General features: G+C 37.8%; 1 protein-coding gene across 1 annotated transcript in view; it reads right to left on the bottom strand.

Annotated features, from left to right (window-relative positions):
* Positions 1-6447: 6447 nt before the first annotated feature.
* AHR (aryl hydrocarbon receptor) overlaps positions 6448-15490 on the bottom strand; it is a 42544-nt gene continuing 33501 nt past the window's right edge. The window contains exons 8-11 of the mRNA XM_037056274.1: positions 14682-14791; positions 13750-13891; positions 10666-11887; positions 6448-8132 (exon numbers count right to left, since the gene is read on the bottom strand). Of these exons, the coding sequence (XP_036912169.1) occupies positions 7989-8132; positions 10666-11887; positions 13750-13891; positions 14682-14791 (1618 nt within the window). The 3' untranslated portion in view covers positions 6448-7988. The remainder of the gene's footprint in view (positions 8133-10665; positions 11888-13749; positions 13892-14681; positions 14792-15490) is intronic.

Raw genomic sequence — 15490 nt, 5'->3', positions numbered from 1 at the left:
ATGTCAGGGGATCGAAGTGCAAAGGGCCATTGAACTGGAGCCTGAAAGCCAAGATCTCATCAAATCTGCAGGAAAGAGAACGAGAATTCGTGACAGTGCAGATTTACCTCCAACTGAGAAGAGATTGTCTGTCTACCAGGGCAATAGTAATGGCAGATACTGATTGCCATGTGGCAATCAACAAACTATTTTTTAACATAAAAATGACTTTTATTTTTTTATCCCTGTCCACTCACCCCTCCTCTTGGGTAATTATCAGCTTGTTCTCTATAGGTCTATTTTTTGTTTATACATTTGTTTTCTAAGATTTCACATATAAGTGTAACCATACGGTGTTTGTCTTTCTCAGATTTATTTCTCTTAGCATAATGCCCTCTGGGTTCATCCATGTTGCGAATAGCAAGATTTCACTCCTTTTTATTGGAGTGAATAATATTCCATTGTATGTACATACCAGATCTTCTTTATCCACTCATCTATTGATGGACATCTAGGTTGCTTCCATGTGTTGTGTATTATTATTAGTAAGGTTGCAATGAACATAGGGGCACACTTTCTCAAATTAGCATTTTTGTTTTCTTTGGATAAATACTCAGAAGTAGAATTGTTGGATCATATGGAAGCTCTGTTTTGAATTTTTTGAGGGACCTCCATACAGTTGTCCTTAAAGGCTGCACTAATGCATAATCCCACTAATACTGTACAAGGAAGGGCTCCCTTTTCTCCACATCATCGCCAGCCCTTGTTGTTTGCTGATTGATGACGACAGCCATTCTGTCAGTTGTGGGGTAATATCTTCATTGTGTTTTAAATTTGCATTTCCTGAGGATGAGTGACACTGAGTATCTTTATGTCTCTTGGCCCTCTGTCCTTTTGGGAGAAATGTCTATTCAGGCCCTTTGCCCATTTTTTAAATTGGATTGGGTTTTCTGGGGGCGGTATGTTGTATGAGTTCTTTATATATTTTGGAAGTTAACCCCCTATCAGATGTAGCATTTGCCGAATATCTTCTCCCATTCAGTATGTCATCTTCTCATTTTTTTAAATTTATTTATTTACTCGTTCAAGTACAGTTTTCTTTTTTCCCAATTTTTTATTTATTTTTCAAGTACAGTTTCCTGTCTATTACTTCCATCCCATGCCACCCCCGTGCTCCTCCCCTTCCCTCCCATTTCCACCCTTCTCAGTTGTTGCCCATGTATCCTTTATATATGATGTTCTAAGTCCCTTCCTTATTTCCCCTGAAATTGCCTCCCCTCTGGTCACTGTCGGCCTGTTCTCTATTTCAGTGTCTTTGGTTATATTTTGCTTGCTTGTTTGTTTTGTTGTTTAGGTTCCTATTAAAGGTGAGATCATGTGGTATTTGTCTTTCACCACTTGGCTTATTTCACTCAGCATAATGCTTTCTAGTTCCATTCAGGCTGTTGCAAAGGGTAGGAGTTCCTTCTTTCTTTCTGCTGCATAGAATTCCATTGTGTATATGTACGATAGTTTTTGGATCCATTCATTTACTGCTGGGCACCTAGGTTGCTTCCAATCCTTGGCTATTGTAAATTGAGTTGCTATGAACATTGGGGTGCATAGGTTCTTTTGGATTGGTGTTTCAGGGTTCTTAGGATATAATCTTAGCAGCGGAATTGCTGGATCAAAAGGCAGATCCATTTTTAGTTTTCTTAGAAAATTCCATACTGTTTTCCATAATGGTTGTACCAGTCTGCAATCCCACAAAAAATGAACTAGGGTCCCCTTTTCTCCACAACCTCTCCAAAACTTGTTGTTTGTTGCTTTGTTTATGATGGCCATTCTGACCTTTGTAAAGTGGTATCTCGTTGTGGTTTCAATTTGCATCTCTCTGATAGCTAGTGATATTGAGTATCTTTTCATGTGTCTCTGGATCTTATGTATGTCTTCCTTGGAGAAGTGTCTGTTCAAATCCTTTGCCCACTTTTTAATTGGGTTGCTTGTCTTCTTTGAGTGGAGTCGAGTGAGTTCTTTGTATATTTTTGGAGATTAAACCCTTGTCTGAGGTATCATCGGCAAATATGTTTTCCCATGCAGTTGGTTCTCTTTTTATTTTAATACTGCTTTCTGTAGCCCTGCAGAAGCTTTTAATTTTGATGAGATCCCATTTGTTTATTCTTTCCTTTATGCCCCTTGCTCTAGGGGACATAGTAACAATGTTGCTGCAAGAAGTATCTGAGATTTTCCTGCCAATGTTCTCCTCTATGACTTTAATGGTGTCACGGCTTATATTTAAGTCTTTTATCCACCTTGAATTTATTTTGGTGTATGGTGTAAGTTGGTGCTTGGGTTTCATTTCTTTGCATGTAGCTGTCCAGTTCTCCCAACACCATTTGTTGAAAAGGCTATTTTTACTCCTTTTTATGTTGCTGTCCCCTTTGTTGAACATTAATTGCCCATAGAGACTTGGGTTTATTTCTGGGCTCTCTGTTCTATTCCATTGGTTTATGTGCCTGTTTTTATGCCAGTACCAGGCTGTTTTGATTACAGTGACCTTCTAATACAGTTTGATATCAGGTATTGTGATCCCCCCTACTTTGTTCTTCTTTCTCAAAATTGCAGCTGCTATTCAGGGTTATGGTTCCATATAAATTTTTGAAGTGTTTGTTCTATGTCTGTGAAATATGCCATTGGTACTTTAATAGGTATTGCATTGAATCTGTAAATTGCTTTGGGTAGTATGGACATTTTGATGATGTTAATTCTTCCAATCCATGAACATGTGATTGTATATGCTTCCATTTGATTCTGTCTTCCTTGATTTCTTTCTTCAGTGTTGTGTAGTTTTCTGCATACTGGTCTTTTACCTCCTTGGTTAGGTTTATTCCTAGGTATTTTATTTTTCTTTTTGCTATATCATTTTGTTGATGGTTTCCTTCCCTGTTAAAAAAGGTTGTTTCAATTATTTTATTGTTTCCTTTATAAAAAGAAATATATTAAAAAACAATATTGCTAAGAGCAATGTCAAAATGTTTACCACCTATACTTTCTTCTGGGACTTTTACAGTTTCAGGCTTAATATTTAAGCTTTTAATCCATTGTGGTTATTTTTGTATATGGTATATGAAGGTAGTCCAATTCTTTTTTTGCATTTATCTGTCCAGTTTTGCCAACACCACTTATTGATTAAAAATTCTTACTCCACTGTATATACCAGCCTCCTTCATCATAGATTATTTGACCATAAAAGCAGAGATTTACTTTTGGGCTCTCTATTCTATTCCCTCGATCTATATATCTGTTTTTAGGCCAGTACCATACCGTTTTACTTATGGTAGCTTTGTAGTATAGTTTGCCAGCAGGGCGCACAGTACCTCTGATTTTGTTCTTCCTTGAGATTGCTTTGATTACTCGGGGTCTTTTGTGGTTCATTACAAATTTTAGAATTAATTGTTCTAATTCTGACAATGCCCTTAATATTCAAGGTATTAAGGACATTTTAACAATATTAACCTTTCCTATCCATGGACAAAGTATGTAAAATGATTTTTAAAGAAACTATTGTAAAATAATTTTAGATTTACATAAAAATTGTCAAAATATAGAGACTTTATTCCCTTGATCCAACCAAGTTCCTGTAAGTTAACATCTTACATAAGCATGGTATGCAGGTCAAAACTAGGAAATTCATTGGTGATTCCTGTTAAACTAAACTTATTCCCAGAGATTTTGCGAAGTGTCTCTCAGTTTGGTTGTCTGATCTTCCCTCATGCTTAGACTGGGGGTATGTGATTTTTGACACATCAAGTTCTAGCTTGCTCTCCACAGAGTCACATTGGCCAGGACATGCTACCCTGTGTGTGCAGTGATGCTGCTTCCCCTTGAACACTGGTTAGTAGCACCTGCCGGGTTTGTACAATGTCCTCTCACTTTTCCTCGTGTTGTATCTTTTGGAAACAAGTTGCTGAGGGTCTAGGCCACACTCAAGAGGGAGGTTTAGTAAGTTCCATCTGTTGGAGGGCAGAGTGTCTAAAATATTCTCTGGGACTCTTCTGGAAGGAAGATTTGCTGTTTCTCCCTTATTTTTCCATGTATTTATCAAGACGAACTTACGGATATTTTACTATCTGGGCTGTAAGCCAGTGCTATCAGTATTTATTTTGTTCCTCAAGTTCCCCCAAGTTTTGGGCATTTGGCACCAAGTGTTTTTAAATAAATAATTCATCGGCGACTCCAACAACACAGTGAGGCAGGTATCAGCATTATCCTTATTTTGTAGTAAAGGAAATCTGAGCTCAGAGTAAACTTTCCCAGTCATTCACATCCTACATGTGTTGAAGCCTGCAGTCTGACTAGAGTCTGTGTGCTGTGCTTTGCTTAGCTTTGCTTTCAAAGGAAAAGAATGTTCCATAAGCATCAGAGATAAGGTTACCTTTTTATCTCATGTTTTTAAAGAGGCGAGAGACAGGATTTTGAGGGGATTCATCATAAATGTAGTAGTCCCAGAAGGGATGAGATTCCAAAGGGACAGTATGTAGATAAAGATCCGCAAATGGTCACAACTAAGCGTGTTACTGGGTGGGAGGTGGCAGTGCGGGGAGGGAGGTAGCTAACAAAGAAAAGTGACAGGTTGCAGGGCCACTGATACCAGGGAAGCTAAGGCAGGGAAACAGTTTATTGGGAGTTCAATCAATTTGGTTGTAGGGCCATAGAGAATCCATCTGTGGTAAGAAGGGACTTAAGTAAACATCAGCAAAACAATACACAGAAGGGTAGAAAATAAAACCAGATTTCAGTTCAAAAGTTGTTTAGAGACAGGAGGTAAAGAAATCATTTAATAAGAAAAGGGATGCAGGAGGGAGTAACTGTTTTCCAGGGCTACCGAAAAGGAGACAGACTGACTCTGGACGAGGGAAATGTTGGCGCCAAGTGCACAAGGGCTGGAGGGAGGGCGTTAATCCTGCTGGGAGGGCACCTGGCCTTGCGTGTTCCCGGAGGTGAGCCTGAGACCAAGGACTGTGGGAACGTGGAGGTGAAGGCACAGACACGCCTAGGATGCCATGGATTTTTATTTGATAGTCTCAATGTTATTAGCGAAACTGAAAGTTCACCTGCACACATTGGGAGACACCTGAGTGTTACATAGTCATGTACACGCCTAACACCCTGGGGCAAGGTGGGAAGGGGCAAGCCGAGGTCATGCATGCTGATAGAAAACATCTGAGTGAAAGCAGAGATTAAAACTACAGTATGTGTTTTTTATAGATTCAGATAAAAGCCAGTATATCCATGGGTACAACTCTGTAAGAAATTTATGAACTACTGACTTAACAGATTCTTAAATATTATAGATTGCCTTTATATGAACCAGAAAGAATTTACATTAAAACATGAATATTTAATGATTATTTTATTACCACATATATTACTGTATACAACTGTTTGATAATAGTAAGGGTATTATAAATTGTATTTTGAACAAAAACGTATGCATGGCATATGTAAAGCAGTAACATTTCAAAGGAAAGAGAAAAGGTATGAAAACATTTACCTAAAGTTTACTAATACTGAAAAACACTAGGTTTGTGCATAGTAGTGATTGAAAGCTTTATAATACATCAGAACACCAGTCCATCTTCAGGTACCATGAGGACAACCTGGGACAGGAAGCGTGTGAATCAGACACACCCAGGCCCTCAGAAGGGCACGCCATCTAAAAAGGAATCCCTCTGCACAGAAGCAAGCAAAGCCTTCTCTCTGTGTTTTGGTATACTCAGCAATGCAGACAAAGGTATATTTGGTTTGATGTGATTTTATTCTTAGATAAGCTTTAGTTGTGTTATAGAGATAAAAATACAATATTGCAATATTGCTTTAAATTTTTAAATTATATAAACTGATTGTCATCATCATAGTCACAATTTAAAAAGCCTATTTTCCACTAAGCACTTTATCCAGTGACACAGGGGAAGACAGACAAAAATGGTTTATAGGAAGACTTTTAATTAAAGTTTGAATGTAAAAATGGAATTAATCTAGACCATGGGTCTAAATCTTCAGTGATACCTCATGCTGGGAACAAATTATGAAATGTTTTAGACAAATGTGTTACTTTCAACACTGGCATTGATTTTACAAATTCAAATTTTGACTGAAAATGCATAAAACTGACATACATATTGTCTGAAGCTGCTTTTATGTACAGCAACTTATTTAAAAAAGAAAAATGCATTAAGTACTATGCCTCAGTTTGGGATTCTGTCACATTTTTGTGTAATACATGCAAAACACGCCTGGTGCTCTTCAGACACCACAGCTGAATAGAGATTGGCAGACGGTGGCACTTCTTTTAAATCACCTGAGGACAGCAGTTAGTAGGGTGATTAATTTATCTTACAGTTAAAGTCATTCTATCATAGAAACAACTTAATGTTTGAAATTAATTTCACCCGTCTTTTTCTTAATACCAACTTAGAAGCAGTTGCATTCACTATTTGATTTCTTAAGACTGAGAAAATATGTAAAACCCAGACAACTTATGTGCACATAAAATGTGGACTATTTTTAAAATAAAAAACTCAAAATATTTTACAAACCATTTTGTTCATTATTACGCATACAACGCACCATTTGTTCACGTACAGCAATACTGCACCAAACATTGCCATATTCAGTCTCGCCACTTCTCAAACATGAGAAAAACAAATAGTTTCCACTGGGCTAAGAAGTGACATTTATAAAGTCAACATACCTTAAAAGATTACCGATCCAAAACAACAGTCTGTAAAACGTTTTTACACAGTGAAATGGGCGGTTTGTTTTAATTAAATGAATGACCCAGAAACAAAACTCCTTCTCTTCATTGCAGATTAATAAATGCACTTGTCTCTACAACAGATTTTTCATACTGCAACCTTCAACGACCACGGTGGGGGTTTTAGTAAACGGCCGTGTATCTCTTTCCTCTGAACACACTGTTGAAATTTTAGTGCTGCTGTCTTAATGTTTATATAATAAAGAAATAATCTGAAAAGATTTACTTTTAAATTTTTTCAATGTAAGGCACATAGCAACATTTAAAGTCTAGAAATAACTAGATTATAAAACAACTAGATTATATAATAATCTTATCAATCATTGTTTTTTACCTGAAGAAAGTGGGTGAGTAGTGCAGTTAAAACATGCCTGGATTAATAAAAATGACTGAATTTAAGAAACGTACATAATATTTGTGTGTAGAACGTTAATGTTTTTAAAAAGTGTGTTTTATATAAAGTGTACATCTTACAGTGTTATAGCAAGAAAAAACTGTGAGGCACTTAACATTAACAATGAAGGAGGAAATCATTGAGATTCTTTCTACAAAAGCACCAAACCGCCCTGGCTGGGTCACTCGGTTGGGGCGTTGTTCCGCACACCAAAGGTTCGATTCCCAGTCAGGGCACACACCTCGATTGGCGGTCCCATCCCCAGAGCACGTATGGGAGGCAACCAATTGACATTTCACTCTCTCTTGAAGATCAATAAACATATCCTTGGGTGAGAATTAAAGGAAAAAAACACCACCAAACCACTTAACATTGGGGGGAAAAATAGAACCGAAAAATATGGGCAATAGTTAAGTTTGGTAACTACCAGAATGTACTTGGAGAATGAAGGAGTCACAGGTGCGAAACTCAAAGCATTTCTTTTATTCAGGGGCACGTTAAATGTTCTCTATTGAAATTATTTCTGTCAGAATAAATTTCGTTTAGTTTGTGGCACTCAGAACGTGAAATGTAGGTGGCATCTCTCGCCAGTCGTGGCAGGACTCTTTCTGTTTGAATGACTAGTATGTGTGTAAGCGTGGTATGTTTTTAACTCCTGTCTGAGAAACTCTATAAATTGTGGCTTGGTATTAACAGTGGGAATGACACACCTCAGTGTCCCCATGTGGACTTGCTGATGTCCATCACTGACAGTTTTAGTAAATGCGACCTTCCACACACTAATTGAAACCAAATCCAAAGTAAAAATTGGTCTTGGAATTATAGGAATCTACTAGATGTCGAATCAGCGAAAGGCCTGGCCTCTGACAGATGGTGAAGGGACTGGAGCTGCATGGCCGTCTGGGTGTTGTTTGTAGCACTTAATTCGGCTGGATAGATTTCATTTAAAACTCCATTTTGAAACTGAAAACAAAAAGAGCAATGCAATGATTAGAACGGATCTTTAAGTATCTTTAAATAATATACTAAAATGTATTTTTACAATCTTCACCCTACATGATGTTAAACTTCAAATTACTTTATTGCTGCTAAATTTTAAATCATGCAATGAAAACATACTGAGCACATATATATTAGCACGTTAATAACTTTCTGGTTCCTCTAACTGATAGTACAGATGGATGATAAACTTTCACTTCCGAGCTGGCGTTCCATATATCAGGAGAGTATTTGGTCAGTACGCCTTCAGTTTTGGATAGAAACTGATGAGTCAAAGAGTAACAGTCGTAAGTTACAGTTACACAGGACAAAAGCAGGTTTACACAGCTGAGTGTGCGGTGCACAGAGTGTGCGTTCCCGTGTGAATGTCCATACAAACAACTGTAAATCCCCCTGCCCCCGCATGCGGCCTCTGGAATAAGTTTACTCTGACCAGATTTCATCACAGTCTAATTCTGGGGACCAGGGAATTTATTGCACTTGAAGTGCAGATGACACAAGATTTTTCCAAAACAGGCTACTTCTGACTTGTTAGAGGTTTCCTACTATTCCTAACAATATTATACCATGAGTATGATTTCCCAAACTGTTTCCTTATTTTTACTGTACTTCTTAATTATTAAGTACCACTATAATTACCATCTTAATTATAGAATCAAGTTTATTAAAAAGCTTTCTCATAATGAAATCAGCCTGGTTTTTCTAACTGCTACTGAGCGGAAAAAAGGCAGGCCACTGAGAGTGCTGCAGGGTCAACGGATTACAGAGGCTTTACAGACAGAATATGGTTAGTCAGAGTTGTAACAACTCTTGCAGAGATTCAAATCATACCCTTAATTCCTTCCAATAAAACCCACTGTTCTAAAGCTTATGTAACAGCTTCAGTGCTCAAAAGACTGATTACATCAAAGATCTTCCAAAACATATGTTAAATATATAGTAAAATTCACATAATCTAGGTCTTCAATGAATGGCAACTTGGTCATGTCTTCAAATGGAAAGCAGTAGTACTTGCCCAGCGAATATTTGGTCTTAAACACATTACTCTCACCACTCATGACACACACCAGCATCTCTCTTTCCACTGTCTAGAGCAGTGCTGTTCAACAGAAATGTGTGAGCCATACATGTAATTTTAATATATTTTACTTAACATCGCTGAAATTTATCGTTTCGACATAAAATCAATAAAAAGATATTTTACTTTGTTTTTTTCAAATTAAATCTTCAAAAACTAGTATATATTTTCCACCACATCTCATCTGGGACGAGCCACATGTGAAGCGGCGACTCAGCAGGGGTTACAGGTCTACAGAACTCTTATTATTCATAAAGAAGTGACATGAACACGAAGTAGGGAAGGGGATCACTGTAAAGATCTCAGTGTTACATAAATAAGTTCTCCCCAGTACACTCAAGAGTATGCGTGAGTGCAGGTACTACCTACCCATGCTTAACTTTATGGCAATGTTGTGAAATAAAATGTAATATTCAGTTATAGTCTAAGATTAATAAAGATAAATAAAATGCGTCAGGAATGAGAATAAGAAAAGCCTTCAATGCCCTTTTCTGCCATTTTTTATTAGAAGGCTATTATTTTCTATAATCAGACCAAATCAGGTGAAAAAACAGATAACACAATTAGGGATAAAGACTCAGGTAACACTGTTACATTACTATATAATTCAATACACAGTGCAGAGACCAATGAACTTAAGTCAGGGTTTTCTTCAAAACTAACCTTACAAAGCATTTTAAAATAAACCACTTTCTAATGGACAGCACCATATTCCTGGACGGCCAAAGAGAGCAGATACAATCACGTTAACTCTTTTTACTACAGTACTTTTTGATTTAAAGTGCGGGTGCTCCTAGAAGGGTACCGATGGCACATTTAAGCAACAAAAATACAATGTCAAGCTCAAGTCCCATGATGGAAAGCCAGCGGAGTTACCCCTTTTTTAAGGCCAGCAAAAAAATGTGTCACCTTAAAGGATAAAAGGAGGGTGTGGCAGATAAGATGGAGGGGCTGCTGGAGAATGCTAAGGAGCCTAGGACTAAATTCCAGGGATCATCTGGGGCAAAGAAACATACCTTCAGTGCCTTTAACCCAATTTCAACAATACATTAAAACACTGAGAAAATAATTTTTGAAATTTTTTAAGTTTGAATTTTTAAAAGGCATGCAATTTTAAAGAATCAAGAAAGATACCCTAAAATCTGTAAACACTGTACTTCTAATTGCATCTGGTAACTTAAGGCCATGTTCATTCATTCACCTTGGCCCTAGATTTCTTTCTCCTTTGCAATTCAGGTAAACACATTATATTTGCATTGGAACATACTGGAAAAGTACTGGCTTATTAAAAAACATTAGGAATATTCTGATATAAATGCTATAGGCAAGATATTAAATCACTCCTGATATCAATGATGTGTAACTTGTGTATTTCTAATAAAAAAGAATCACCGAAAAGGGCTGAGATAAAACCCTTACCTCGGTTAAAAACGCCTGGGTGCCCGGCACGGCTGTGCTGTTCTGCATCTGGGCTGCAGGGTGCTGCTGAGGTTCCGGCTGACACGGGTACATTGACACAGCCCCGGAATAACACGTCTGCGGGGCTACTAGGCTTGCCTGTGGATGTAGCCCGTGCTTTTTTTGGTTTTCCGAAACTTGTAAACATGTGACAAAACTTTCTAAATTAGAAGTAGTAGTGGGGTATGCAGATGGTTCAAAATTCCCTATGGGAAAGTCTAACTGTGTCCCCTGTTGTGGTAACACAGACTGGTTACAGGGAATGAAGTTCTGTGTGTAAGGCATTGTCTCAATCTCGGATTTGTAGGGAAACTCTTGACTGGTCCCAGGTAAGTCTGAAAAGACACCATACTGCTGTTGGTCTTGCTGAGGACAACTAAAAGGCACGGGTTGGTTAGAGCTCCAATTGGCGAACATGCCATTGACTTGCATGTGCTCCATTTTCTGGCATAGCTGCTGCTGCTCCATGGCGGGGTGCCTTGGGTGGGGCTGTAGCTGCTGCTGCTCCAACTGCAGGTGCTCCTGGACCATACAGCTCGAGCTCAGCGCTGTGGGTGGTTGCTGCTGGTAGCCTGGGTACACGAAGGTAGACTTATCTAAAGAATCTTGGACGAACGTCAGGATTTCATCTGTTATGTCAATGTCTCGGAAGTCATCCTCACCAGAAAAGTCAGTTCTGAAAAATTCCTCATTCTGCTGCATATGTTTAATATCTTCATAATCAATACCTAGGTGTTTCATAATGCTGTACAAATCACTATTTTTATTGTCTGGGAAGAGCCCTACTGGACCTTCAGAGAGTGTCATGTTCACTCCCTGAGGCTGACCAATTTGCTCATGTTTCAGGATGCCATTTCCCAACGGGGCAATGCTGTCTTGCCAATTACTGCCTTTGTCCACATAGTCATTAAGAAAATCTCTGTCCAAAGGTGCGCTACTTGCAGCATGAGAGAGATAAACAGACTTGTCTTGTTGTATAAGGGAAGTCCAGAGGGAAGTCTTATGTGAAGCTGATTCAGTAACAGAATCCTTTCCACTCTCAATATTTTTCGGCATTACTGGTATGGGATCCATCATGGGAGGAAAGGGGCTGTTTATCTCATACAGCACAGCTTCTCCAGTGGCAAACATAAAAGGCAACTTCATATTTCGTTTTCTTAGATGCTCTGTTCCTTCTTCATCTCTAAGATCACAAAAACATTATTTTGACATAAATATTTCTGATGGCTGGTACCATAAAACTGTTCTTAGACAAATGATTTAGAATTTGTCCAAATACAGTACAATCACTAATTCCACACTCAGGTTATATCCCTACCTGACATCCTGCAGCCCCCCAAAAATTCCATGTAAGAATGTAGGACTCTGAGTGGAATAGGTACCTCTAAATAAAATGCAAAAACCAGACGCTATAAAGACTGACATAATTCAATCTGAAAATTGTATGTGTACATATATACACACATTTAACCCAGCATTACAAAACATCAAATATCTAGGAATAAAATGAAAGATGTACAAGACTCACGTGAGAAAAGAACAATCATTACTGAGATAAGGACAGAATACATAACTGTGTGCCCCTAAGTACAGAGACACACACATTCTTTCAGCATGTTCACAGGTTGGAATGCTAAGCATCATAAAGATGTGAACTCTCCCAAAATGAGCTCTAGTTTCACTGTAACCCCCTGCACAGCTCTGGGATTTGGGGATTACAGTGTGATCTCTTTAGGCACGTCCAACCTGTGGACTGCCTGCGGCCCATCATGGCTATGAATGCAGCCCAACGCAAAATCCTAAATTTACTTAAAACATTATGAGATTTTTTTTGTGATTATATGTCACAAGACAACTCTTCTTCCAGTGTGGCCCAGAGATGCCAAAAGGTTGAACACCCTAATTTTCTGGTGGGGATTGACAACTGATTTCTAAAATGTGTGTGAAAGTATTAAGGAGTCAAGAAGAGCCAAGGCAATCTTGATAGAGAACAAAAAAATCCTAAACAAAATGGAGGACATAGACTCAGCTATCAAGACTTGTTACAGAACAATTAAAGCAATATGCTGTTAGTGCAAAAAAAAGACGACCAGACCAATGGGACCTAACAGAGCCCCGAAACAGAACCACAGACTCATCGTCCAGTCAAAAGGCAGCGCATTGGAGAAATGGTGCCTTTTCAGTAAGTTATCTTTCCATAAGTATTACTGGTCAAATGGGTATACACATCCAACTTTTTTTAAGTTGGTAAAAGAGCAAACTTCATTATAATCTAAAAATGCAGCCCAATTCATTAACACACTCACCATGTATGATTTGGGTTGTTTATGATTACCCCTGCACAAATGTGCTACTACATCCTAAAATATAAACACAAAACTAAAACTTTCCGTCACTGTGAGTTACGGCACTGCTTCCTAAACACAAGGGCTCCGGTAAGTAAAGGGGGAACAACGGATCTTGATCCTTGCTCAAGCCACATATAGAAATCAATTCTCTGGAGAAAATTTATAATGCAAGTGTCTAACAAAATACTCATTTCCAGAATTCATAAGAAACTTAAACATCACTGCATGCTTAGAAAACAAATGCTAATAAGCAAAGCATTGTTATATTCTTATTTTACAGATGGCACTAGCTTTTCATTTATCCTGCATACATACCCAGGATAAAACCCTGAATTATTCCTTTGATTCCCTCAATTGTTCTCCTCCCACAATTCTACACGTTAGTTGTTCAGTCCAGTCTGCCAATTCTAACTTCTCAATGTCCTTCGCCTGATGTCTTCTTTCTATACAACCTACTTTAACTTTTCAATTTTGTATATTCATATTTTTATTGTTCAATTACAGTTGTCCCCACTTTCCCCCCACCACTTTCCTGGTTGTCTTTGTCCATGGGTCCTTTATACATGTACCTTTTGATTTTTACTTGCACAGTAAACTCTCTTTCTTAGAGTTTAAGTTTTCAAGTAAAAGCATTTATAAGCCAAAATGCCATCACCATAAAAAACAATGACAACAAACATTCCAAGTCTGTGCTTACGTCAGTGGCCTCTGGGTGGCAATGATGTAGTCGGGCCTCCCGTTTTTGTAAACCAGGCGTGCATTAGACTGGACCCAGGTCCACTGATTGCCTTTGGTGAGCAGCCTGAACACCACCAAGCCACTCTCTCCGGTCTTAATCACTGAGATAAAACAGAAAAATAATAAACTCAAAGTCAACATATTAAAATCTCTAAAACAAAACCTCCCTATCTCCAGATGCATTTCATTTATCACCAAAGATAACAAATGTCTTGACAACTTTTTAAAACTATCAAAATACATGGAAATAGTTCTTCAGAGCTATTACCTCACACTAAACTTATTTAAAACGTTAGGGGGAAGACTAAGGGACAGACAATTCTAGTAATACATGAAATTATAGAGAGTATAGTTTGGGGTTAAAAAGATTAAAATTGTTTTAATTTTAAATAGAAAATGTTTCCCACAGCTTAATATTTTTAATGTAATTTTAAAATATCTACACTGATACAAATTTATGAAGGAATAATGACACTATCAAAAAATTCCTGAGCAGCCCTGGCTGGTGTAGCTCAGTGGATTGAGTGCGGGCCTGTGAACCACATGATTGTGGTTCGATTCCCAGTCAGGGCACATGCCTGGGTTGCAGGCCAGTTCCCAGCAGGGGACTCATGACAGGGAACCATACATTGGTATTTCTCTCCTTCTCTCCTTTCCTTCCTCTCTAAAGATAAATAAAATCTTTTACAAAAATTCCTGAGCAAAACATGGTATGATATGAGCATTTTCATCATAATTAAACTACTGTCTGTGGCTGCTGTAGCAGAGTTAAAGAGAGTAACTCGCGTTTACCACAATGGTGTGGCACTGGGTAGATCACTGAAACATCTCCTTAAACATGTTCCATTCTGCAACCCTCTGAAACAAGCCCTGCAGCACACGAGAACTTACTCCGGATGTGGAACTCCGTCAAGTAGAGCATGTCTGCCGCATGAACAAACTGATACCCAGACCCTCGCATGCACAGCTCTGCTTCAGTATAGCCTAAAACAAGTTTTCCTCTGTTTAAAAAAATGAAATTAAAATTTAACAAATGAAGTAACCAACATAAATTCATCTGCTACATGCTATTTTCTGCAATGGGTTTTACTAGATATTTAGAATTTTACATTAGCAGGTAGAAAAAATTAACCAAATCTATGTAACTGCTCCCCTTTTGCTTATGGTTGCAAATTTCAGTTTTAGACTATTTTCTTCTCCTGAATAAGGACCATGAAGTTAGTATGGCTAAAGATAACTAAAACAGAATAGATTGTGTAAGAACAACAAAATCTTTAATAAAAATTTAGAATGCTTGTGCTCCATTTATGCGGGACAGGGTTTTTCAAACCTCTCTGAATTTCCATATTAGAAAAGCAGTTTCCATATTAGAAACTAGAAAAGCAATGATGTTTTGTTATAATAATGAGTGCTTAATATAATTTGCCATAATTCTCTGAAAGTTAGTAAAATTCTTAGGGCTGAAAGTCAAATAAGATTTGTACAATTTAAAAAACAATCTTACTAATTAAGCACATCATCTTTATGATATGGAAACTGGGGCAAGTATTGTAAAAAATTATAATAGGGTGATGTGTGAGCCTGAGAAATTATTTCAAAAGGAAGACTATACTGAATAGTGTAAAACAATAATATACAATATTATAATCTATACTATATACTCTACATGCTAAGAGAAATTTACTACATTGTACAATATA

The sequence above is a fragment of the Sturnira hondurensis genome, unplaced genomic scaffold, assembly GCF_014824575.4.
Source record: "Sturnira hondurensis isolate 20B ecotype Veracruz unplaced genomic scaffold, ASM1482457v3 Scaffold0008897, whole genome shotgun sequence".
NCBI lineage: Eukaryota > Metazoa > Chordata > Mammalia > Chiroptera > Phyllostomidae > Sturnira > Sturnira hondurensis.
Note: the sequence above shows the minus strand (reverse complement) of the source record. Positions and strands in the feature narration are given on the sequence as shown.